The sequence below is a fragment of the Ovis canadensis genome, chromosome 2 (genome assembly GCF_042477335.2).
Source record: "Ovis canadensis isolate MfBH-ARS-UI-01 breed Bighorn chromosome 2, ARS-UI_OviCan_v2, whole genome shotgun sequence".
Taxonomy (NCBI): domain Eukaryota; kingdom Metazoa; phylum Chordata; class Mammalia; order Artiodactyla; family Bovidae; genus Ovis; species Ovis canadensis.
The window spans coordinates 7,679,753-7,703,849 of record NC_091246.1 but is presented as its reverse complement, the minus strand read 5'-3'; the positions used below and the strand labels follow the sequence as shown (position 1 = coordinate 7,703,849).

The 24,097-nt window shown below is 47.2% G+C and overlaps 1 protein-coding gene across 1 annotated transcript in view; it reads left to right on the top strand.

Moving 5' to 3' along the window:
* Window positions 1-12,884: 12,884 nt before the first annotated feature.
* PAPPA (pappalysin 1) overlaps window positions 12,885-24,097 on the top strand; it is a 262,349-nt gene continuing 251,136 nt past the window's right edge. Inside the window, exon 1 of the mRNA XM_069573842.1 lies at window positions 12,885-13,364. Coding sequence (XP_069429943.1) covers window positions 12,944-13,364 — 421 coding nt within the window. The 5' untranslated portion in view covers window positions 12,885-12,943. The remainder of the gene's footprint in view (window positions 13,365-24,097) is intronic.

Sequence of the window (24,097 nt, the reverse complement as noted above, 5' to 3'; positions counted from 1 at the left end):
CCAGATGGTGCAACTGAGGGCCAGATGGTTAGAGTGACCGTCAGAAGAATAACGGTGGGACAGTCGCTCAGGCATTCCAAGCACTTTTCCTCGGGAGTTGGCCTTGGAGGTGAGGCGATGGAGGCCCACTTTCTCCTTCTCATGGCTAACAACGCAAGCGTTAGTGGAGAGAAATTACAGAGCAGCATCTTCAGATCAGTGACTTTGGCTAAAACCCCCACCCAGCCTCCAGTGAGTCGGTTATCCTCTCGTGGGAAGCCTCAGGCTCCCCATTCGGAAAGTATGACTAAAATGGGCACTGAGAAGATTTCAGGAGTTCAGCCTCAGCAGGATGCAGTGTCTTAGCAAACACTCTAGAAACCTTAGCTGTTTTGTCATGATCCTCGTCACAGTCCTCCTCCTCGTGTTTGATTGTCTAACAGCAGTGGGTACTCACGTAGACCAGCCATGGTGAAGGAAGCTCAAAAATCAAGGTGCACAGAGAAACCGCAGGATCACCACCTCTTAGCTATCTAAACCCATTAGTCACCGGAACCCCTGACCGTCAAGCGCTTCATCTCTAAAGTGGAAATGGTAGAGATCCTGCTGTTCCACCCACCTTGCAGGGAGGCCCCAGACTCGGGATGATAGAAGGGAAAACCGTTTTGCAAGGTCTAAAGCGGACGTGGTGCAGAGTGTATGTTGCTAATTCACCTTTACATATGTTTCTGTGCTTAATATGTAAAAAATTCATGCACAGATGTATGTCTATTGTAAAATTAGAAGCCAAACAATACAAAAATCCCTTTGACTCATTTCCTATTTGGCTTTTTTGTGTGTTTGTTGGTTTTTTGTTGTTTTTGTTTTGGCTGCTTTAGGCCTTGGGTGCAGCATGTGGAATCTTCAACCTTCATTGCAGTGTGGGGATCTTTAGTGTGGGGTGTAGTTCCTTGATCAGGGATCGAACCAGAGCCCCCTGTATTAGTGTGTGCATTTTTAGCCACTGGGCCATCAGGAAGTCCCTGACTCATTCCAGTCTGCTTGCCCTAGGCTCTCCTATCTCCTCCCCCAGGGGTCACCAACCCAACACACCTCTATCACATTTCTTTTTTTTTTTTTTCAGTTATTTAATATTTTGCCTTTCCAATGAGATATGTGGCCAAGCAGATGAAGACTAGGTTTTGGACCCAAGCTGCCTAAAAGTTTGAATTGTGACTTCATCATATTCTAATAAAGGGGATAATTGTTATCCTTTCTGGATCTCACTTTCTCCCTCTGCAAAGTGAAGACACTAATGGTACCTCCCTCAGGACGTCCTTGTGAGGACTGAGGAGGCTAACCAACAGACCGACAGGACGCAGCACCTGTGACTTCCAATGCGTGTTGCTTAGTGCTGTTATTGGACAGATAAGTTCACGAAGTCATGGGTCATAGCTGAATCCTTGGCACTTGGTCTGCTACCTGTACCCAATGAGTGACTGATAAATAGTTCTTAAACTGGTAAGAGAAGACCACGTTCAATTTTATCTGGGATGCTGCCAAGGAGTAGGGAAGCTTTGTAGAAATATTACAAAAATAAGAATAGCTTGCATTACTTAAGCTCTTAATCTGCACCAGACAAGCCCTGTCTGCTTAATACATATTGACTCCTTTAATCCTCACAGAAATCCTAAAGGATAGATCTTACTCTTACTGCCCTCATTTTACTGGTGAGAGAACCCAACAGGTTAAGTCTCCTGTAACACAGTCACACAGGCTTCCCTGATTCAGTGTTAAACTATTCACCTGTCAATGTAGGAGACACAGGTTCGATCCCTGGGTTGGAAAAGGAAATGACAAACCCACTCCAGTATTCTTGCCTGGGAAATCCCATAGACATAGGAGTCTGGTGGGCTACAGCGCATGGGGTCACAAAAGTCAGACAGTACTTAGCTACTAAATAACAATAACACACAGTTACCCAGTCAAGATGTAAACCCAGCCCACGTGGGTCCAGTGTGGGCGCTCTGCACTTCTCTCCAACCTTGTTCCTCTCTCCTAAGGGATTGTTAACTGGCTTCACATGAAGACACTGAGTGACTTTACCCGGCAACCATTCGCCTGGTGGTTTCCTGCTCATCTCTCTGGACTGAAAGTGCTTACTCGTCTCTCCTTAGAATGATGAGCGTAACAACGCAGAACATAAAGATAAGTTAGTACTGCCTTTGAGAACACATGTGTAGAATGGTCCCGACAGTTTCAGAAAGATGCTGAGACCATTTGGTGGGTTCACACCTGGCTGTCTGGGTACAGCTGCTATCCAGAGACCCACCTCTCACCTTACAGCCCATTGGACTTCAAGAGATAGCCCACCACTCTGAACTGTGCCAACAGCAACGTGGAGTAACTCCACAGTGCCAGTGAGAATGAGGGAAGAATTGAGCAGAAAGGATTCTTAAGGGGAACATCATCCAGAGGTCTTAGCGGGATTCCCATTGAGATCAGGATGATGAGCATCAACCCTCTAAGATCACATGTAAATTACCAACACAGAGTAGCAACGGTAGGTCACAGATATCAGCTAATCAGAATGAACACTGGCCCAAGAGAAGGGAATGGATAACGGTCCTAGAGCATGGCTGTGGCCGTGCATATCTGCGGGCTTTCAGCCTGAGGGCTCGGTAATTTTCTACCTCTAACGTTTTCACAGACTCTCAAAAGGAAAAGGAAAAGGATTTGTCTAAGGCAATACAGAAATTCAGTGGCAAAAATGAGAACCCAGCCCAGACCGAGGACTCCCGTAAGAACTCTTTGATCACTCTTGTCTACCCCATGGACATTTCTGAGCACCAGAGAAACGGGTCCCAGCACAAACTGCTCATTTCTCAACAGGACACTACACACTAACTTTATACGCACCTTTTCTCTGAAGATCATAAAGCTCTTCACAAATACTGCTGCTGCTGCTGCTGCGTCGCTTCAGTCATGTCCAACTCTGTGTGACCCCATAGACGGCAGCCCACCAGGCTCCCCTGTCCCTGGGATTCTCCAGGCAAGAACACTGGAGTGGGTTGCCATTTCCTTCTCCAATGTGTGAAAGTGAAAGTGAAGTCGCTCAGTCGTGTCCGACTCTTGGTGACCCCATGGTCTGCAGCCCACCAGGCTCCCCCGTCCCTGGGATTCTCCAGGCAAGAACACTGGAGTGGGGTGCCATCGTCTCCTCCGTCACATATGCTAGGGCCATTGTCTAAAACTATCGTCGTTAGTATCTATGAACTGTCTAAAGTCTATGCTTTCATTTGTGGCCCAAGTCAGTCGATGGTCTGTATTCTCAGGGTGGAGTGGTCTTCTCTCTCAATGCTTGTTTCAGTAGAGCTTCCCATTGACTTCACTGTGGAAGAATGGTCATGGAGGGGTCTCTGTATCCGTGGATTTAAGGACAGACTTGGGGTGCTGCATGGTAAATCTCCAGTTGTCTGAAAGGAACTTTTAAATTTCTCCTTGAGGTCATTTCTCCTAAGTGCTGAGTTTTGGAGGCAAGCATACCTGGTTTTTGGCCATTGCAAATTCATGAGTGTTCTCTTTTTCTTTTCTATAAAATGGAAGTACTCATATTACCTGCTTCTTGGAAGTGTTACAAAGATTAACTGATGCTATATGTAAACACTCACCACATATAAACAAACAAGACACTTTAACTTTAGAGACAGACAGAAGTAATAGTTTGAGAACGAAAAACTGTGTTAGGCAGCTAGCCACACCTTGGCACAGTGCCAGGCACATAATTAATAATAGATAAACAATTGTTGGATGAATAAGTAAATTATCATCATCATCTTACCTCCCCCCGCCCCCCTGCCCAAAACAAAAAGTGTTATAGTGGGAAAATATTGGTTTGGGGATGAGAAAACCAGAAAATCACTTCTTTGGGATGGTTTAGATGTCTGAGACTTTGGGAGGATCCCTTCCCTTCTGTATCTTCATCTGCAAAGTGACAGTGCTAGGTTTAACAGGCTGTAATGCACTTTTGGGGACTTCCCTGATGACTCAGGTGGCAAAGAATCCACCTGCAATGCAGGAGAAGCAGGAGACATAGGTTCAATCCCTGGGTTGGGAAGGTCCCCTGGAAGAGTTCATAGCAACTCACTCCAATATTCTTGCCTGGACAATCCTATGGACAGTGGGGCCTGGTGGGCTACAGTCCGTAGGGTCGCAAAGAATTGGACACAACTGAAGAAAGCTGAGCACCCAAGAATTGATGGTTTTGAACTGTGGTGTTGGAGAAGATTCTTGAGAGTCCTTTGGACTGCAAGGAGATCCAACCAGTCCATTCTGAAGGAGATCAACCCTGGGATTTCTTTGGAGGGAATGATGCTGAGGCTGAAACTCCAGTACTTTGGCCACCTCATGTGAAGAGTTGACTCATTGGAAAAGACTCGATGCTGGGAGGGATTGGGGGCAGGAGGAGAAGGGGACAACAGAGGATGAGATGGCTGGATGGCATCACGGACTCGATGGACGTGAGTCTGAGTGAACTCCAGGAGTTGGTGATGGACAGGGAGGCCTGGCGTGCTGTGATTCATGGGGTCGCAAAGAGTCGGACACAACTGAGCAACTGAACTGAACGGCAGCGATTGAGCTATGCACTTTTTAATTTAAACATATATGTATGTCAGTGGGCTGATGCAACACATACCAACATCATCCCATATACCATGGAGGTAGGGTTATGTCCACATGATAAGGTGAGTAGCAATACAAGGTAATGCATGATAGTGCTGACTGAATGGCTTGAAAATGAGACAGGAGAGTCTCAGAGGAGGAGGAGCTTAACTCTGATTGGTGGAGGGCACAAGTAAGGTTTCCTAAAAGAGCTACTGCTTTCTTCAACTGGGTTTTAAGACTTTGAAGGACTTCAGATGCAAGCAGTATCACATATTTGTCTCTCACAGACTTCACTCACTCAGTCTGTAAGTCTATCCATGTAAAGTGGTAGGTACAGATGAACTTATTTAAAAACAGAAAGAGTCATAGATATAGAAAACAAACTTATGGTTACTGGGGGGAAGTAGGGAGCAGGATAAGTTGAAAGGATTGACATACACACACTACTATATATGAAATAGATAACGAGAAAAAGACCTATTGTAAAGCACAGGAAAATCTACTCAATACTCTGTAATGGTGTATATGGGAAGCAAGTGGATACACACACACACACACACACACACACACACATCTATATACCTGAAAATAACGCAACATTGTAAATCAAATACACTCCAATAAAATTTAAATAAAAGGTACATGCCAACAAAAATAACAACAAAACCAACAAAGCACAGAATTTGAAGGACTCAAGCTGAGATAAAACGAAAGAAGCAGGGCATTATTCTGGAAGCCACCCAGAGGCAGGAGTTACAGAGGTTTCCAGAGTTCACCCAGTACTCACTGATCCCCTACTCAGCGTAAACCATAGAGTGCTAACCCCATGGAGGATCTCAAAAGGCAGAAAACTCAGGCTCATCTCCAATAAGCTTAAGATCTGTCATGGAAAGCAATACAAGGACATGCATGGAAGAACACAGGACAGGAAACAAAACTAAATAATCCTCTGGGAATGACTTATTTTAATGTTTAATAAAGAATGACGTCATGGAGAAGGTCACACTTCCACTAGGGGGAGAAAAACATGGAGACTGAGTTTGGGTTTGAACACATACCTGCTAGCCAGATGATTCGGGGTAAACTGCTCCCTCTTTCTGAACTTGGGTTTCCTCATCAATTAAAACAAGCAGAGCAAAACCAACCTAATTGAGTAGTCAGAATACATGTCCTCAGGTCCATGCATGGCATACAGAAAGCATTCAACAAGTAATGCTAATCTTAATTGATAAAGACTGGTTTCATCAGAAACCGTTGTTGGATTAGTTTCCCATGAAAAGGTCTTCTTCACTGAACAACAATTAATTGCATGCCTTCAACCTCAACTGATATAAAAAGTGGCTGATTGGATGTGATTCTGCAATTTCTCAAAAAGAAACAGAATTGAAAGCATTGCTCATTATGTGACTCAAGGCCTCTTCTCAAATAAGCCACAAGATACATTTGTTCTGGAATTAAGAGGAAAGGTCATCACACATTTTATTTTCCATTCAACTACAATAACAATTAAACAAAAGGTGAAACATACCAAATGAAGAAAATGCCCACAATTTCCTATTTAAGATTTTTCACAAAGCTTCCTTTTCCTTAAGATTATGGAGATATTCTGACTAAAGTTTAAGACATACAAGGATTAAAGTTAGCTTAGAGTAGACACCGCCAAGCAGTTAAGAATATGGACTTTGAAGTGAGACAGACTTGGGTTCAAATGTCATAAAAACCAACCAACTTTATCCAGCTTAATTTTGTTTTTTTAACTTGGAAAATGGGAATAAGAAAAACTACAGATTGTAGTTTTGAGGATGAAACGAAATAGTCTATATAACCACTCAAGATAGTAGCTTATCTCTCATAGTGAATTCTAGCTAATTATTATTTTACTGAAGAGAACGAAAGATAGAACAAAACTCATAAAATTAGATGTTTTTCCACAAATAAAAAAAGCAGTGTCAAGCAGTGATAAGTCAAGGTGAAGTCGCTCAGTCGTGTCCGACTCTTTGCAACCCCGTGAACTGTAGCCTACCAGGATCCTCTGTCCATGGGATTTTCCAGGCAAAAGTACTGGAGTGGGTTGCCATTTCCTTCTTCAACCTTCAACTAAAAATCTCAGCTTAAGTAATGCTTTACACAGTGGAGGTGAATAAAATGAAATTCCTTGTCATGAGCCAGGGACAGGGGTTGGAGTTAAGAAGTTGCTATTTCAGCTTCCTAGTCATAAAACTGCAGAAGACTAGAGGAGGACTCCACTTCATTCCAGGGCCTCCCACTTGGGGACACAAAGTTTCAAAAAATACAGAGGAAAACATTTGGAGCTTGCCAGCTCCACCTCTAGCCAAAGTGGTCCCTAAGCCCCATCTACCCATCCTCATTTCAGGCATAACAGCGTGCTCCCTGGCTCTCTTTTCTTTGTGGCTTTGTAGAACAGGCAATTCTTTTTATTTACTTAAAAAAACTTTTTTGGCTGTGCTGGGTCTTCATTGCATTACACAGGCTTCTCCAGTTGTACTGGATGGGCTCAGTAGTTACAACTTACGGTCTTAGATCCCCTTGGCGTGTGGGATCTTAGTTCCCCAAGCAGGGATCAAACCCATGTTCCCTGCATTGGAAGGCTAATTCTTAACCAGTGGGCCACAAGAGAAGTCGCGAACAGGCAATTATTAAAACATGAAATTCAATTTTTTTTTCAGATGGAGCTTGGAGATGCTAAAAAAAAATACTCAGGGCTGAAAATAAAATTTATTTTTTAACATGATTTAAGAAGAGAGAAGGATAGGCAGAAAACTACTGAGCAATTCAGATAAATTAGGTTCAAACTTACCTCCTAGTTTTGTGAAAAGTTAAAAGCTGAGTACAATGCCTAACACATAGCTGGTGCTTAATGCAGATGAGTTGTTATCACTGCTGGCATGAATCTTACGATTGTCAACTTGAGTACATGTGTTAAATTAATATAATTAAACTACTGTACGGGAGGAAGTAAAGAAGCTAATGTTTCTGCAACACCCACTGACATGTGTACTCATCACTATGCAACATGATACTCATCCCCACCGTCTCATTTCATCTCCCAGATAACCCCATGAAATGTCTGAAAATGAAAAATGAGATTCAAAAGGTTAAGTGATTCTTCCTGGCCCCCAGAGCTAGAACACAGAGTACAAGGTCCAGATTTAGTCTATGTGATTCAGGATTTGGTTTTTTTCTCCTGTAAAATGGGATGATTTTTAAACTTCCTCTGTAGGCTTGTTCCAAGGATTAGGTGGCATCATTCCTCTAAAAAGCATTGAAACATTGCTTGGAACACAGAACATAGTCACTAAATGTAAGGCATGATTAGAATTGTTCTTTAGCAAAGGTAGGATGTGGATTCACTTTCTTTCCCAAAGCCTGAATTCTTCCTAGTAAACCTCCCTTGGGCAGCCAGTGAACCTCAGTACCTTTGTCTGTGTATCCCTACATGCATCATCTGGGAAAGAGGAAACTGGAATCATGCATTTATTAAGAGCCTGATATATTCATAGCACCGGCCAGATTAGCATCATAGCAAAAAGTAAATAAGCATAGAGAAGCAAAATACATACATACATCTATGCATGTATGTGAATTTATGGATTTGCAAATCAATCTCTATAAATATGTGTGTGTGTTTGTGTGTGTGAGCACAAACACGTCCTAAGTTGCTCAGTTGTGTCCAACTCTTTGCAACCCTATGGACTGTAGCCCACCAGGCTCCTCTGTCCATGGAATTTTCCAGGCAAGAATACTGGAGTGGTTTGCCATTTCCTTCTCCAGGTGATCTTTTCAACTCAGGGATCAAACTCACATTTCTTATGTCTTCTGAATTGAAAGGCAGATTCTTTATCACTAATACCACCTGGGAAGCCTACACACACACACACACACACACACACACACACACACATGTTCTGAATGAGCAGCTATAATTTTATGCAAAGTGTTGAACCAGGCATTAGGGCAGACACAAATATGAAGGCAACAGACTCTGTCCCACATGAAAAGCAGGGACAAGCAGATATATAATTAAGCCTGATGGTTGGCTTTGGGAAAATACCCAGAGAAATTCAGAGGAAGTTTCATGAGAGCCCAGAGGAGGGAGCCCTTCCGGCTGGGAGGAAAGGGCATGGGGACAGAACTGGCCCTTGAAGAGCCTGGCCTAGATGGGTTCCAGTCTTGCCAACAAACACACCAACAAAACGCATAAATAGGACCCCAGGAACAAAGCAGGATCCTAGCTTACGAAGTTCTGGATTCTACCAGGCAGGCAGTGCTCGCTTTGGAATTCTGAGATAAGAATAACCCTTCTGGTGTGGAGTAAGGAGGTAGAGCTCAGTGTGTAGATGAAAGACGACCAAAGCTCAGAGAGCCATAAAATGTAGATTCCCAGAAAGGAAGACGGAGCTGGTTGATTGAGCTTCCACACTGCATCAGATAGCACAGCACCCTCAGGACAGCTCCATGATAAGGTCACTGGGATCAGAGAAATGAAGTGACTTGCTGGAGGCCGCAGGAACCCATGAGGGTGTGACTCGGAGATGAGTCCTCTGAACCAGACACACTCCTTCAAGCCCTTCCCAAACTTCAGCACACCTCTCACAGGCTGCCCTCCTGACTTCCAGTAAAGAGATATTGAAGCTTACTGGCTGCCCAAGTGAGGTTTACTAGAATGTAAGCTTTGGGCAAGAAACTGGATTCACATCCTACCTTTGCTAAAGGACAACTCTAAACGTCGAGTCAATGAGTGTGAGCAAACTCCGGGGAGCCTGGCATGGTGCAGTCCATGGGGTAACACAGATTTGGACACTTCTTAACAACTAAGCAACAGCAACAATTCTAATAACACCTTACATTTATTGAGAATGCACCTTACAACTCCCTGGTAAAATACCCTGCTTCTAGTTATTACCAAATAAAATATTAAAGGAGTATATCCTAAGAGTGGAGGAACAGGTCTTTTTGTTCTATCAAAGCAGTTTTTAGAATGAAAATCCTCAGAAACAAAGGACTATTTCGAGGGTAGGGGGGAATTGACCAAATATGGGGTATTTACATGGGAGTTACTGCCATGTTCCAAAAATATGGGGACTCCATTACACTTCAGATTTGGAAGTGATCTTAGGAATCTCCTGACTTGTAATTTTACATAGGAGCAAACTTAGGTCAAAGAGTTGACACAGAGTCAGAACTCAAGTCTCCTAACTCTCAGATGATTGCTCTTTGACCATAAATGTTAAAAGGAGATGGGCCAAATCCATGAGTAATCAAGGGATGGAGTAAAAGAGGGATGGTAGTATTTGACATATTATTTGTTACATATAAATAAATAAGAATGGCATGCATAGGCCAATGATAAGGGTGGGTCATGAACCAAGGGTTAGAATTCATCCAGTTCTAATCACTCAGTTAAAAACAAACACACACATTTGTACATAGATATATACATCCATAAAAGTATGTGTGGCTTCAAGACAGGTGGAATAGAATAACAAATGTACATTCCATGAAAAGACCAATGAAAAGTCTTTTAAACACATTTTAAACACATTTAAGGGCTAAGTTCCAGAAGCTCAAAGAGCTATGAGACTCAGATCTCTTTATCCCTTCCCCTCATGCCTGTCACGGAACAGGAATGGTGACTTGGCCTCCCAGCTGTTTGCTTATCTTTCAGAACCTAAAAAGTACTTGGTCCTTGACAATATCAGTAGAATAAATGGGTTTATATAGCATTTTTATAGCTTACAAAATATTATATACCTGAAAGCATCTTTTAACCTCAAAGCACATTTGTGAGATACATATCCCATTTTAAAGGCTCAGAAGTGCCGGGTTAGCAAAGCGCCTGGCTCAGGGCATGGCACTGATACGTGTTGGGGTGAGTGAGACTTAGAACTATAAGTCCCACATTTTGAGCTTTGGTGGGAGAGCTGACAAAGTCCCAAAAGTCTAGGAATATTCAAAACTATTGTATGCAATGACTTAGAAGCCCTTGGAAGGAATACAGTTTCCAAATGTCTAGTAGCCATAATCGAAATGAATTAGTAGTCAGGTTCCAATTTCTAGTGAAAAAAGAGGGATTCTGTAGGATAGAATATATGGAGTTCAACATAGGTCTTATTAGTATCATTACTAAATGCCAACTTCATGAGTTTTATACTTGACTTGGAGGTGCAGAAAGTGAAAGGTTTGCCTGGGCAAATTCCTTCTCCATGGCATTGTTTCTGGAAATACATTTATGATATAATGCCATTTCCATTTTATAACTGGAGAAGCTGATTTCATCCATTCTGAGCCTAAGACTATATGACAAGTTCTTCCCAAAGCAAGCAGATCTGAATCTGGGATCTCCCGTTTTCAGAACGGTGCCATAATCCCTGCACACCACATGCCGGCTTTTATGGGGGATGTCTGAGTCATTTGCTCATCCTACAAATCCGCATACTTCAACCAGCACATACTCTCCACTAGTGTTCACCCTCCCGAAGCAACCAGGAATGACCCCAGCTCTTAGGCAGGATCCACGGTAGCCCTGAGGACAGGAGACACGGGAGGAAAGTCAAGTTAATCCCCCCGCAGGCTTCCAGCTCACTATCCACATGCAAGCCTCACACAGCATATTTTTATCACTGTTCTATTTGAACAACCCAGTAACTAATAATTTGTAATCTACCACTGCTAACTCATTTTAACTTATTTAACACTTGGAAGGGGGGAAAAAAAAAAACAACTGTTTTGCCATAAGGGGGAGCTTTTGAGTTCTACAAAGAGGGGGAAAAAAAAAAGAAAAAAAAATTATATATATGTCCCAGTTCAAAACAGATCTACAAAGCAGCAAATGGTCAGATCCTTACCTGTGACTTTAACAGTGTCAGAAGGACCTGAATTTCTTAGATGGAAAAAAAAAGGCAAAATAATAGGTGTTTATCTAATTTTTTATATAAAACAAATAATTTCTAACAAATTTAAAAGTATTCAGGAGTATTCAGAGACCTAGTTGTGCTGAGTCTACAGCTTCGGGAAAGCAAATGCCTTTTCTAGTTGCTTCTGATGATTCCTTGAGGACTTTGGGACAACATTTGGACTAGCTGAAGCCAGCAGCACCGCGGCTCAGGAAAGAGGGGGAGACCTTCACCACTGCATAACTTTAAGGAGATTCCAAGAGGGAAAAGGAGAGGGAAGGCAAGAGAAGGGAAAGAAGAAGGGAAAGAGGGAGAGAGAGAGATACGGAGTGGAAGGAGGGAGAGAAGAGAGTGACGATGAGAAAGGAGAATGAAAGAGGGAGAAAGAGCATTACCAAAAAAAAAAAAATCTGAGACTCAAGTTTCAAGACTCTTTATGTGCTATAGAGAAGGATGAGGTTGACCAGCAAAGTGCAAAGGGGATCCTGAGAGAAGAGAGATTTTTCTCCCCTCCAGGAGGGAAAAAAATTAAAAGGTGGGAGGGGGCAGTGAAGGAGGCGGAAAAAAAAAAAAAAGCAAGCAAAACAAAACAAAAACAGGAATGCGTGTTTTGAGCAGGAATGAGGAGAGCTGGGAGGACCATAAGGGGGTGTGTACAGAATTTCATTAAATTGTTACTTTAAGATTGTCTTCTTAAAAAAAAAAAAAAGGAGGGGGTGGAGAAGCAGAGAGAAGGAGGCAAACGGGAAGGTGGAGGACGGCTGGGTAGCTCAGCCTCTCCAAACTGATTGATTAGTCATGATCCCCGCAGTTTTAACTAGGACTCATTCAATTGGGGAGGTGGAGCGCTCGGGAGCAGATTAGCATACGGTTGTTTACTCATCTTCTGAGGGATTTTTCCCCCCTCTTTCCTTTCATTTTGTGAAGAAGGAGGGAGGGGAGGGGGACTGGGGTGGGGGGGGAGAAGGGGGCTGTGGCTTGTGTTATAAAGGACGCAAAAAATAAATAAATTAGAGCATCTTTTGGGGGGGAGGGAATTCAGCGGATCAGTGTCTTAGAGGAGCTTTTTTTTTTTTTTTAAGAGCGAGAAATCATATAAAATAAAATGAAATAAAACAAGGAGGAAGGCAACCAGCTGTTAGAGGGGGGAATAAGGCAGATAAAGGAGCGGAGAGAGAAATTAATTGCCAACCAGGAGGAGTTGGGCTGTATTTTTTCAAAGGTGGGGGGAGTGGAGCACACACCTTGAGGAGGAAAGCGAGAAAGAAAAGAAAAAAGCAAGTGGAAGGGGGGGCTCGCCCAAGAAGGGTGAAGAAGCGAAGAAAGTCGAGGCGCCGAGGCTCCTAAAGCTGGCAGCTCCGGGCGGCGGTGCAGGGGCGAAGGGGGGGCGGGGGGGACCGTCGGACATGCGGCTCTGGAGTTGGGTGCTGCGCCTGGGGCTGCTGAGCGCCGCGCTGGGCTGCGGGCTGGCCGAGCGCCCCCGCCGGGCCCGGAGAGACCCGCGGGCCGGCCGCCCCCCGCGCCCCGCCGCCGGCCCGGCCACCTGCGCCACCCGGGCGGCCCGCGGCCGCCGCGCCTCACCGCCGCCGCCGCCGCCGCCGCCGCCGGGCGGTGCCTGGGAAGCCGTGCGCGTCCCCCGGCGGCGGCAGCAGCGGGAGGCAAGGGGCGCCGCGGAGGAGCCGAGCCCGCCGAGCCGGGCGCTCTATTTCAGCGGGCGAGGCGAGCAGCTGCGCCTGCGAGCCGACCTCGAGCTGCCCCGGGACGCGTTCACGCTGCAACTGTGGCTGCGAGCAGAGGGGGGCCAGAGCTCTCCGGCGGTGATCACAGGTAGGCGAGGGCGCCCGGACGGGCGCTGCACCGGCCCCGCGGCCCCAGGGGTGCGCGGGTGCCTGGGCGCGGGTGGCGGGATGGTCGGGGGGCTGGAGGGTGTGTCTGTGCAGGAGCCGCCGCTCAGCTGGCGGCTCAGAGGCTCCAGGACGAGCCGCGAGCCTCACTTTGCCCCATCTGCGGAATGGGCGCGCTCGGAAGGTGTCTCTGCCTAGCCCCTCGGGAAGAACGCAGGGAGCGCTCCCGGCCACCCCGGAACGCAGTTGGTGAGGGCTGGTCTTGGGGAGCCTAGTGCACATGAATCGTGTTTTGGATGTTCAGGTGGACTGTTTCTGTTCGGGATGGTGGAGAGGATGACCCAGTTGGGATGCATGTGAATAGAAGCTAGGGACCATTGATTTCTTTGGCTTTTTAATGGAGATGACCCCTGCCCACCCCCGCTTTACTTAGGCCAGTTACCCTGAAAGCCTACAAGGTTGTGATCCTCAGGACTTAAAAGTACTTGAAGTGCCCCAAAGTTGCTCTGTACTTGCTGCCTGCCTCTAGAATTAACCCCCTACCCTCAGACACCCACAGACACGCACACACACTGCCGTCCCGTGTTCTCTCTTTCCAAGCCCCTTGCCTGTCATTCGGAGCTGGGGTGAGACTTTCCGCATGCACACCCAGCCAGTCTTCCCGGGACTAGGCTGCGAAACGGGGCGCTTTTCTCATTTGGGACTTTTACAAGCCCGTAATGAATTTAGGTTCCCCTCCTCACACCCTCCCCTTTCCATAGCAAAACCCACAGTGAAACCGGACACTTGGCGAGGGTTGCAAATCTTAGAAATCCTCCAGCATCCATTTTTCCCCCTCTTAATGAATCTGTGGCAATGTCTTTAATAAAACTGGGGGGCGGAAAGGGAGGGGGCGGCGCTGGAGGAGAGGAGGAAAGTTTTGCCTCTTCTGGCTGGGAGATTCCCTCCCTGCACAAACAATCTTGCCCGGTCCTCGGACGGCTGAGTGAGAGTAGGGGTTCCCCCGTCGCTGCAGCCAGGAAACGTGTTGGAGGCGTTTTGCGATCCCACCCCCTTCCACACACTTTCTTAGAAGGGAGAGAGCTCTGAGTTCTCTCAGCAGTCCGGCTTCTTTCTGTCGTGGCGTGGACCTTCTCAAATGTTGCTAACTCTGTCCTATTTACATCAAGCCCATTTCGGGGACCCAAACTCTGCTGCCGTGCTAAGTAAGCACATACCCGCAAAGCTCCGCTCTCCCGCTACCAAATCCCAAACCGAGAGCTACAAAGTGACTTTCCCCCATGCCTGACGTCATCACATGCTATTTTTTTCTTTTTCTTTCTCTTTTTTTTTTTTTTTTTTGCGTCTCAGGAAGTAGAGGGAAACTGAGCTCATTCAGTTTTAGCCCCCAAGCTCCAGTCAGCCAGAGGGGGTTATAATGTAGAGTAGACAAGAGACGGTACTCATAATAGTAATGCTGATGCTTATAATTCAGGGCTGTGGTGTGTTTACTTCTCTTTCGGAACACAGGAAAAACGCAGAGCCTGCTACTTGAAATTTTTTTTTTTTTTAATGAGTAGATCTGATTTTTCCCAAGTCTATACCTGTGGTACAGGGGTTTGGAAACCTTCTCCTCCAGAGTGGAGAGCCCAGGGTTATAGAGGTATCATCAATGAAAAGGTAGTAAATGCATTTTTTCAAAACAAGCAAATGCATACATATAGCACCTGAGATTCCACAGGAGCCTGCTTTATAAATGTCTGCAGTTCAGACAAGGAGCCCCCTCTTGACACACACACACTCTCTTGAGCACTCATTCACTCTCTCACACAAAGATTGTGCAGTAAAATACTTTAATTGGATGGGGGACGTTAGGTTATTATTGCTTGTATAAAATGCCTGGTCCATTTTATGTGTGGAAATAACATTCCTCTCAAAACGAGAGAGAAAGAAAAAAGTCACTGCTGCTGTGTAGCCCCAGAAAGCTCAGAGTTTTTCTCCCGAGGATTCTGGTGGATTTTTTTTTCCCCTCCCCTAGTTGAGTCTGAGCCAGATTTGACGGTGTGTAAACACCTGGCCTCGAGCCAGAAAAGACTCATTCTGCTTATCCTCCACGCGGTACAGGCTGTGGGACTGAAAAGAACCTGCTTCTCCTTGAATTAAAACACAAACAAACAGAGGTGCTTTACAGAAGCACTTCTGCAGCTCCTTCCTCCGTGTCAGTTCAGACTGGGAGAGGCAGGGCCGGCTGAGGTGGGCAATTTGGACAAGGGTGCCAAGCCACATCCTCCCGCAGCGACCTCGGGTGCCCGGTTGGCCACCTGACCTCTGCTGGCGCTCTCTGGCGGGGCGTCGCCACTTTCCTAGGAATCCCGGGTCACCTATCTTGAGAGAGCAGGCATCTCCCAGCAGGGACCTCACTGCTATTTCAGGCAGAGGGTTGCTGCCTCGCTGTCAGGCCAGGCTGCCTTACATCACTCTTTGCTGCAGGATTCAATTGGGTTTCGTAAAGGTCTAATTTTATGGTGCTGTTAAGCGGGTCTGTCGTCTGGCAGAGGCAGGCCTTGCCGCTGCTGGGAGGCGGGCCATGCTCCCAGATCCGCCTGGGATGCTATTTCTACCCCGGTTCAAACTTCACTGACACCAGTTCAGACAGGCGCTCAGAGACGCAGAGAAGAGTGAAGGAGCAATTTGCTTCTGAAGCTCAGAAAACATGCCTTTTATTTTTTCCAAAAGGGAAGTGGCGGTGTGGGGTGGGGGGTGGGGGGGGATATATATATATATATACATATATACACACATATACACACACATATCTGTACATGTGTGTGTGTGTCAGTTGCTCAGTTGTGTCCAACTCTTTGCAACCCCATGGACTGTAGCCCTCCAGGCTCCTCTGTCCTTGGGATTTCCCAGGCAAGAGTACCAGAGTGGGTTGCCATGCCCTCCTCCAGGGGATCTTCCCATCCCAGGGATTGAACCTGGGTCTCTCATGGTGCAGGCAGATTCTTTATCGTCTGATCCACCAGGGAAGCCCACATATATCTGTGTGTGAGTATTAATAAAAATGAAAAGGCTTATGCAGGCAAAAGCAGGGCTAAAGTTAGAAAGTGCCTGTGTGCAGGAGTCTCTGAATGGCCCACCCACGGTGGATGGTCTGAGGGTTGAAGAGTCCTTTAAGGCTGTTGTGAAAAGGGTCCTCGGAGGTCCCCCGGGCCAGATCTTGTCTGTTAGGCCAAACAAGGAGACAGACGCAGCCAGGGGAGGGGCAGGAACTAGGATTTGAGCCTGGTCATGTCCACTCCCAGGCCTTACCCACTATCCTGCTGAGAAAACCTGTCCAGAAACACCGTCACCTCCCACCCCTCACAGACCCACCACCCAGGCCCTGGGGGCATGGTAACTGGGGTTCCCTTTCAAGTCTGGGGGTGAGGAAGGCTTATTGACACATCCTTTTGCCTTATAGCGTACCAGGCAGGATCCAGACCCCTGCCCCTCATCCCTACCTGCCCTCCCCCACCATACCTCTCCAGTTTGACAGAAAGAGAAAGAAGGGGAAGAAAAAGAAAACAAGACTCAATTTGCTCCAAGGAGCAGAGGCCCTGGGCAGCAGTTAATCTTGTTAAAGTTTCTCTGACCTGCTAGGTAAGTGAAATGTGGAGCCCACAAGTACGGCTACCTCCTCCCGCCCCCATCCCTAGTGACCCAGAATCCCTGCTCACAAGAAGGAAAGGATTTACCTGAATCCCCTCCAGCACCTCCTCCTGCCATGCTTCTTGCCTTTGTTCTAAATGTTGGACTACTGAGTGGACAGGCTACTGAGAAGAGACTTTTATTTCCTCCCTTCTGCAGCCCACACTTCCCACAATCCACTCAACCCCCCAAAAGCCTTGGCTTTATGGACTGAGGACACTCAGTGGCAGGAAGGAAAGTGACTCTTCCTGGGTGCCTCCCAGGTGCCAGGCACGGAGCTAGGTGCTTGCCTTGTGTCTGCCAGTTTCACCTTCACAGTCACCCTGCAAGGTGGGCACTGTCACCTCTGTTTTCCAAATGAGGAAACAAAGTCTCAGAGGGTGGAAGCTACTTAGTCCAAAGTGGACAGAGCCCAGGTATGAGCTCGAACTGCAAGTGTCCACTTCTTCTTCAGCAGTCCTTTTGGAGAAAGAAGAAATGACCCCCTTTCCTTCTTTAGACCTGCTGCAGACAACTCTTTGTGGTAACTGTATTCCTGCAGATGAAATGGGATAAAACGTGAATCTAAATCTCCTCGGAACTCTGGACGTGACTCGCATATCTGCATGTTTCTTTTTTCTTTTCCCATCAAACTATCTATCAGACCGACAGGGCTTGGAATTTCTGTTGCTGATGACTTCCTGTGTGGTTTGAGTCAGGTCACTTTGTCTTTCTGTCCCTTTGGCTTCCTCTCTGTAAAAGGGGCATAAGGGTGTCAGGATAATGCAGGGAAATAAGTAGGCAGAAAGTACCTGGCACAGAACCAGCTCATACTGGGTCGCCACCTTGCCTTCAGCCCGTTTATGCCTTGTTCGGGCTTCCCCGCTGGAGTGGCTGGGGAGTCTGTCTAGAGTACACAGTGTATCTTGGGGAACAAACAGTTGGGCCCCTTCAGATCCCTTCCTTGCACTTTGATTTCCTCTTCTTTGACCTACTTGGATGACTGCTTGGTGATAAGGGCCAGAGGAGGGCCACCAGCACAGGACCAATGAGTAGTAAAGCCAGTTAGCACCCAGAGGGGGATACACCCTCAGGAACAGACAGTGGCCGCAGCGCATCCCGGTCACAGCTCTGTGGTCACATGCCTCTCGCTCCTTCCCCAGACACTCCCCTGACTTTCCCGTTGCCCCAGTCAGCACTTTACGTGGCCAGATCGGGTGACTGGAGGCTGCGTCACCCTCGCCCCACTACACCAAGGAGGGCAAACTGGAGACTAAAAGGTGCAGGGCTCGGGAACATGGGTTCTGCATGGTCAGCCAGGCATGGACTGGGTCCAGCAGCCCATGGAGAAACAGGGAGACTGAGGACCAGCATCACACGGGGGCTGAAAACTGAACTGTATCCATAAGCTGCCCCTCTCAAGGTGGCCTGGGAGACGGTTTGGTTGAGTTGCTCCCATCTCGTAGCACTGAAAATCACCAGCTTTTAAAACCTCCTGCTGCCCAGCTGCCTCCCAGGGATTCAGAGGTCGAGGGTCTGGCCCTGGCCTGGGCAGCAGTGTTTTCCGAAACCTTCTCAGGAGATGTAGAAGGGCTACCGGCAGGAAGAACCGCTGATCCTGCTTGATGCCTCCCTGCTCTGCAGGTGGAGAAGCTGAGGCCTCGGGCAGGGGCAGGGAGTAGGGCTTCCTGCTCACCCAGCTGGTCGGTGGCAGAGCTTTTAAAGAAGTTCATCTGTTCCAGTTCTGAGTTACCATCAGAAGGGATCCCCTTTCCATTCCCAATCCCACTGTGGTTCCTAGGGACAGGGTGTGTGTGTGTGGGCACACTGACATTCCATTTTTTCAAATCTGGTCCTGTATGTGAAGCCACATTCTCACCTTCTGGTACCTCCTTTAAAGAGCAAACACTCCTAAAAAGGGATAATACATGGAGTGCCACACATCTGAGTTCAAGTGGATCTCTCACCATGCTTGAGCAGTGAGGTGTATTTTTTTTCTGAGGAATAAGAGGTGGAAAGGAGGGAAGGAATCCCAGCTGGAAGGCATTCCCCACTTTGCTCAGGGCTAGTCCTTCCTGAAAGAAGGCAAGTGTTCCTATCATCCCAAATCCCCTCACCTTACGATCACTCTGAAACCAGTGCTGGCTGCAGGGTGTCTTAGATGAGAGAGAAGACCCCATATGCAAGCAGCCTGAGCCTCATCTACCTATGGCTGGTCCAGGGCTTAAGAATTCAGTAAGTGCCTGCTTCTCCCCTCACCTGCTGCCCCGTCTCTGGAATTTAATTTCCTTTCCCTCAGTGTCTCTTTTTATCTTTTTTTCTTGCTGCGCTGAGGACTCTGCTTCATGCCTTGATGCACTTACTGGAAACGCTCAACTCAGACCTGACTTGTGGGTCTTGGCCCTTTAGCTCCTTTGAAAACCTGGAACTGAGAGCCAGGAACTCTGGACTCAAGTCCCAGCTTGGCCTCCTCTGAGCTGTGTGACCTGGAGCCTCTGGGGAGAGAGCTGCAGGTGCGATTACAGTCAACACCCCCATCTCACAGGTTGTCACGAGAACCAGGTGAGACAACGGCACGAGGAGCTCTCAGCTGAGATCAGAATCTAGACCACAGGTCCACACTGGTTGGAGGATCCAGAAAGTGAGAGATGTGAGTGCTTTGTAAGATTCACATTCCTGAAAAGGCACCTTTATCATCATTCTTCACACTGCAACAATAAACAGTGATCGAGTTAGCAAACCTTTTCCTGTGTGTGCCCTCACTGGAGTTCTTTGATGTTGGAATTAACAGGTCTGCCTCACTTGCTTTGTGACCCAGACAACTGCTCCTCTCTGCTTCAATGTTCTCAGCGTGCGTAGGTGGCGGAGGGGAGGGGTGGGGTGGGGGAGGTGGGTAGCAATGAAACAGGGGCTTTCACACTGTTCCCCACAATCTTAGGAATGCCCTGGGGAGAAGTGATGGAGAAAGAAATGGCAACCTACTCCAGTGTTCTTGCCTGGAGAATCCCAGGGACAGAGGAGCCTGGTGGGCTGCTGTCCATGGGGTCACACACAGTCGGACACGACTGAAGCGACTGAGCAGCAGCAGCAGCAGGGAAGAGGTGAAGGGAAGCGAAGCATTCTGCTTCCGGCACCTTCCCTTCGCCTATACTGCCTGAATTGTGTGTTTCTACAAGATTTCCTTTGAAGGGCTGTGCGAGTTTCTCAGTGACAGAATTCAAATGGACACCGACTGACATTGTTAACTTTGTTAGTCATGATGCCGGTATTGTGATTATATATTTTTAAAGATCTATTCTGTTAGAAATGCGTACTGAAGTATTTATGGGTAAAATGACGTTATGTCTATTTTGTTTGTTTAAAGTGTTCCAGGGGAAAAAAAAATTAGGATGTTGGGGGGAAGAGGGGGTAGATGAAAGATTGGCAGGCTGATGGCCGCTGAAGCCAGGTGACAGGAAACAACGGGCTTCAGTACAGGTTTTGTCTGTCCTCCTGTGCCTGATTGAAGAGTTCCGGCATGAAAAGTTTAAAAGAGTTGGAGAGCCACAGGAGGAGCTGAAGTCTTAGATCCCTGCGTGATCTGTGAGCTGACAGGTTTCCAACTGCATTTCAGCAACTTGGAGCGGGTTAGGGACTCTCCCAAGGTCACACAGAGAGTAACTGAAAGTCAGGGTGCAGACACCGGGAGCTCCCTCGGCCCTTCTTCCTGTACACCTGTGAACCCAGGTGATTGGCTGTCCTGGAGAGCTTACAAGGAAGACAAGAGATGGGAGGGGCAGGTGGAGCCTTGCAGAGCAATTAGAAATGTCCGTGAGGGCATTCCTTGCTGTATGGAACCATCCCCAGTGTTGGGAAGCATTTTACATCCTTGGTTTTGTGCATAAGGATCCCCTAGAATCTCCTAATCATTGTGACAACCCAAAACACACTGCCACCATTCACACACAGGCACGCGCGTGCGCGCGCACACACACACACACACACTCATTCACGTTTCCATCTACCCCTGTTTCTTTGGGTTTTTTTTTTGGCTCCTTCTTTCTCTGTGTCTCCCATTGCCCTGGAAGCCTTCTAGAACCTTCTAGAGCCCGGTGGGGATGGAGGAGGAGGATAAACTATAGTTGACTAATCTAAGAAAGAGCTGACACCCTCAGGAAATGGGAGGAAGGAGCATATGTTTACTGAGGACGTATTTTGTAATGATTGATGGTAGAACTCGAGGCAGGTTGCCTGAGTGTGATTGGCTGATTCTCCCACCTGCCAGTTGTGTGACCTAGGGCAAGTTACTTAATATCACCAAGCGTCACTTTTCCCCTCTGTGAAATGCGGATAATACTGGCTCCTACTTCATAGGGTTGTTTTGAAGATTAACTGGGCCTCCATGTGGAAAATGCTTAGTAATGGAATCTAGACCACGGGGAAGCACCCAGTAAACGTTAACTCATGTGGGTTCTATGTGTGTCCGGCCCTTGCTACACACTATTTCTAATTCTCTCAATAACCCTATAAATTAGACATGTTTATCTCCTTTGGCAGAGCTAGGAATTGCCTTTCCCTCCCTCCCCACTCAGGAAAGGCTTGTTCCTGTCATCTTCACATCAAACAAAAACAAAAATGAAGGACAAACAGAATAAACACTTTCTCATTTCCTAGCACAGAAGCAGTATGGGCTCGTTGCAGAGAACCTGAGAAAAGCAGATTAAAGACAAGGAACAGAGTAAGATGTGTCCCTCCCTGCCCAAGTATTCAACAAGTATTTAATGGGTTTCTTCTGCAGGCCAGGCGCAGTTTTAGGCTGTCAGTACAAAGCAAGGAACAAGAGAAGAAATCTCTGACCTCAGGGAGTTTATATTCTGGAGTCTGGGGTGGGAAGCGAGAAGCAAGAGGAGGCAGAAGACAAATGAGTACGGAAATTCACCTCATCGTGTCGGGTGAATGTTTACGAACACAGACGAATAGGAAAAGGGAGTTGTGTGGGGCTGGGGTGTCAGGAAGAGGAGGGAGGCAGTGCTGAGAAGTCTCTCTGGACCAGAGGGCTCAGAGCAGAGCAGCGCCGGCTGGAGGAGGCTATGGGGCTTGGAGAAGGAAGCGCAAGGGACTAAGGGCAGGGGGGTGGAGGGTGGGGCTCAGGTCCAGACCAGTGCCGTCCTCAGCTTGCTGTGTGATAACGCCCTTTCCTTCTTGGGGCCCATTTTCCTCATCCGAACAGTGGGGGTAAGCAGGAGCTCATCTTTGTCTGTCTTTGCCCCGGAGGCCCGTCCAGCAGAGGTGCCCTGGGGCCCCGTGACCCTCATCAGGACTGTCCTGAGACTAAACTGCAGTGTTGGCCGGAGTTCCCACGCTCTTCCTTTTTGAGTGAGGCTTCCTCCACTAGGTGGCGCTTGTGCCCCTCGGGGACTAAGTGCCCACACCGACTGCTTCTCTTTCCCAGCTACACTCATCCTTGAAAAAGGACATGGCGCCCCTTCTTGCTCAGATATCATCGACCGACCCCAACTTAGAGTGTGGCTCTTTCATGGACATATATGTTTTAACGTCTCCTCAAAAAGCCTCCTATCCACAAGCAGAGTACCAGTCGGTAGAATTTCTGTCAAAGACTGACTGAAGACATTATGTAGGGAATATTGGTACTTCCCAAGAGCTGGAAGCCATCGCATTAATAATATTGCTAATAATAGCTGCCATAAATATTTTTTTTTTAACTCACTAAGTGACCTTTTCAGTGATCACATCTTGGCTTATGGCTAGAATACTCAAGTTTCATAATTTCTTACTGTACGAAAGCCATTCCAGGCAAGTTACTGGTCACTGGCGTAGACCACTGGCTTTTTAGTCATGCTTATCATTTTAATCACATCGCTTCATGATTAAAATACTAGAGCGCTGGAGTCTGTAGCCATCTGCTAGTCTATTTTCCTTCTGGGAATCCCCAGCACTGCCATACCAAGGTTTTTCTTCCAACAAGAGAAAGAGAATGTTTTCCAGTATCACTTGTCACAAACCCAGGGACCGTGGAAGAGTAGGAGAGATGGCCGTTTCAGTTTTGGAAAACCTGAGATAGTCCCAGGTTCCAGTCCACTTAGAGGAAACAGAGACAGAAGCTCTAGGAGGTGCGGGGTCGCAGCTTGGGATCTAAGCGCCTGGGTCGTTGTTTGGTCGTTCAGTCATGTCCAGCTCTTTCTGTGACCCCATGGACTGTAGCCCGCCGGGCTCCTGTTCATGGGATTTCTCAGGTAAGAATACTGGAGTGGGTTGCCATTTCCTTCCCCAGGGGATCTTCTGAACCTTCATCTCCCATATTGGGTGTAGCTTCTTTACCACTGAGTCACCTGGGAGGCCCAAGTATGTGGGTGGGGGGAGCATATAACTTGTTACAGATCCCTGAGTGAAGAAACATTCCCGAAAGTGCCGAGAACCAAGGTGTGTGAGAGTCAGCATCAGAGCCGTTCGTTCCCAGGATGGGAACCCAGGGGTGGCGGAAACAGTGACTTGTTCAAACCAGTGACCATTCAGGGTAAGGTCCTCTATCTCCGAGTCTTAGGCCAGGGCTGGGTCTGCTTCCCTCCTCCCTCTGCATCCTTCCCTATCAAAGTACCATCTCTCTGCTGAGGAGCATCATTTATCTCCAGATTCTGCTGGACTCTGGACTCACAGACCCAGCTGTCTGTTGAAAATGTCAGCCTGCATTTCAAACTCAACGTGTCCAAAGCTGAATCCTCTTTTTTCCAAAATTCCTTCTGTCCTCATCTAGTGTCGCCTGCCCTAAATATGTTACCACCATATTTATCCTGTCTGTCCTGCCTTTTTAACATGTTTATAGCCAACCTTCCCCTTTCTTAGCTTAGGCTTTCTTCAGCTCTTGCTTTGACTCTTTCCTTAGTATTGTAAGTGTCCACTTCTCTAAGCCTCAACTCCGGCACCTCCTTCAACCTGTCCTTCAGCTTTCCGCGGTCAAATCTTGCTGCAATGCTAACCTGCCTCTACTGCCTCTAGCTAGAGGCCCTTCAATAGCCCTGCAGTTATTTACAGTCCCCCAGATAAATGCCATAGGCTTCTCCCCATCAT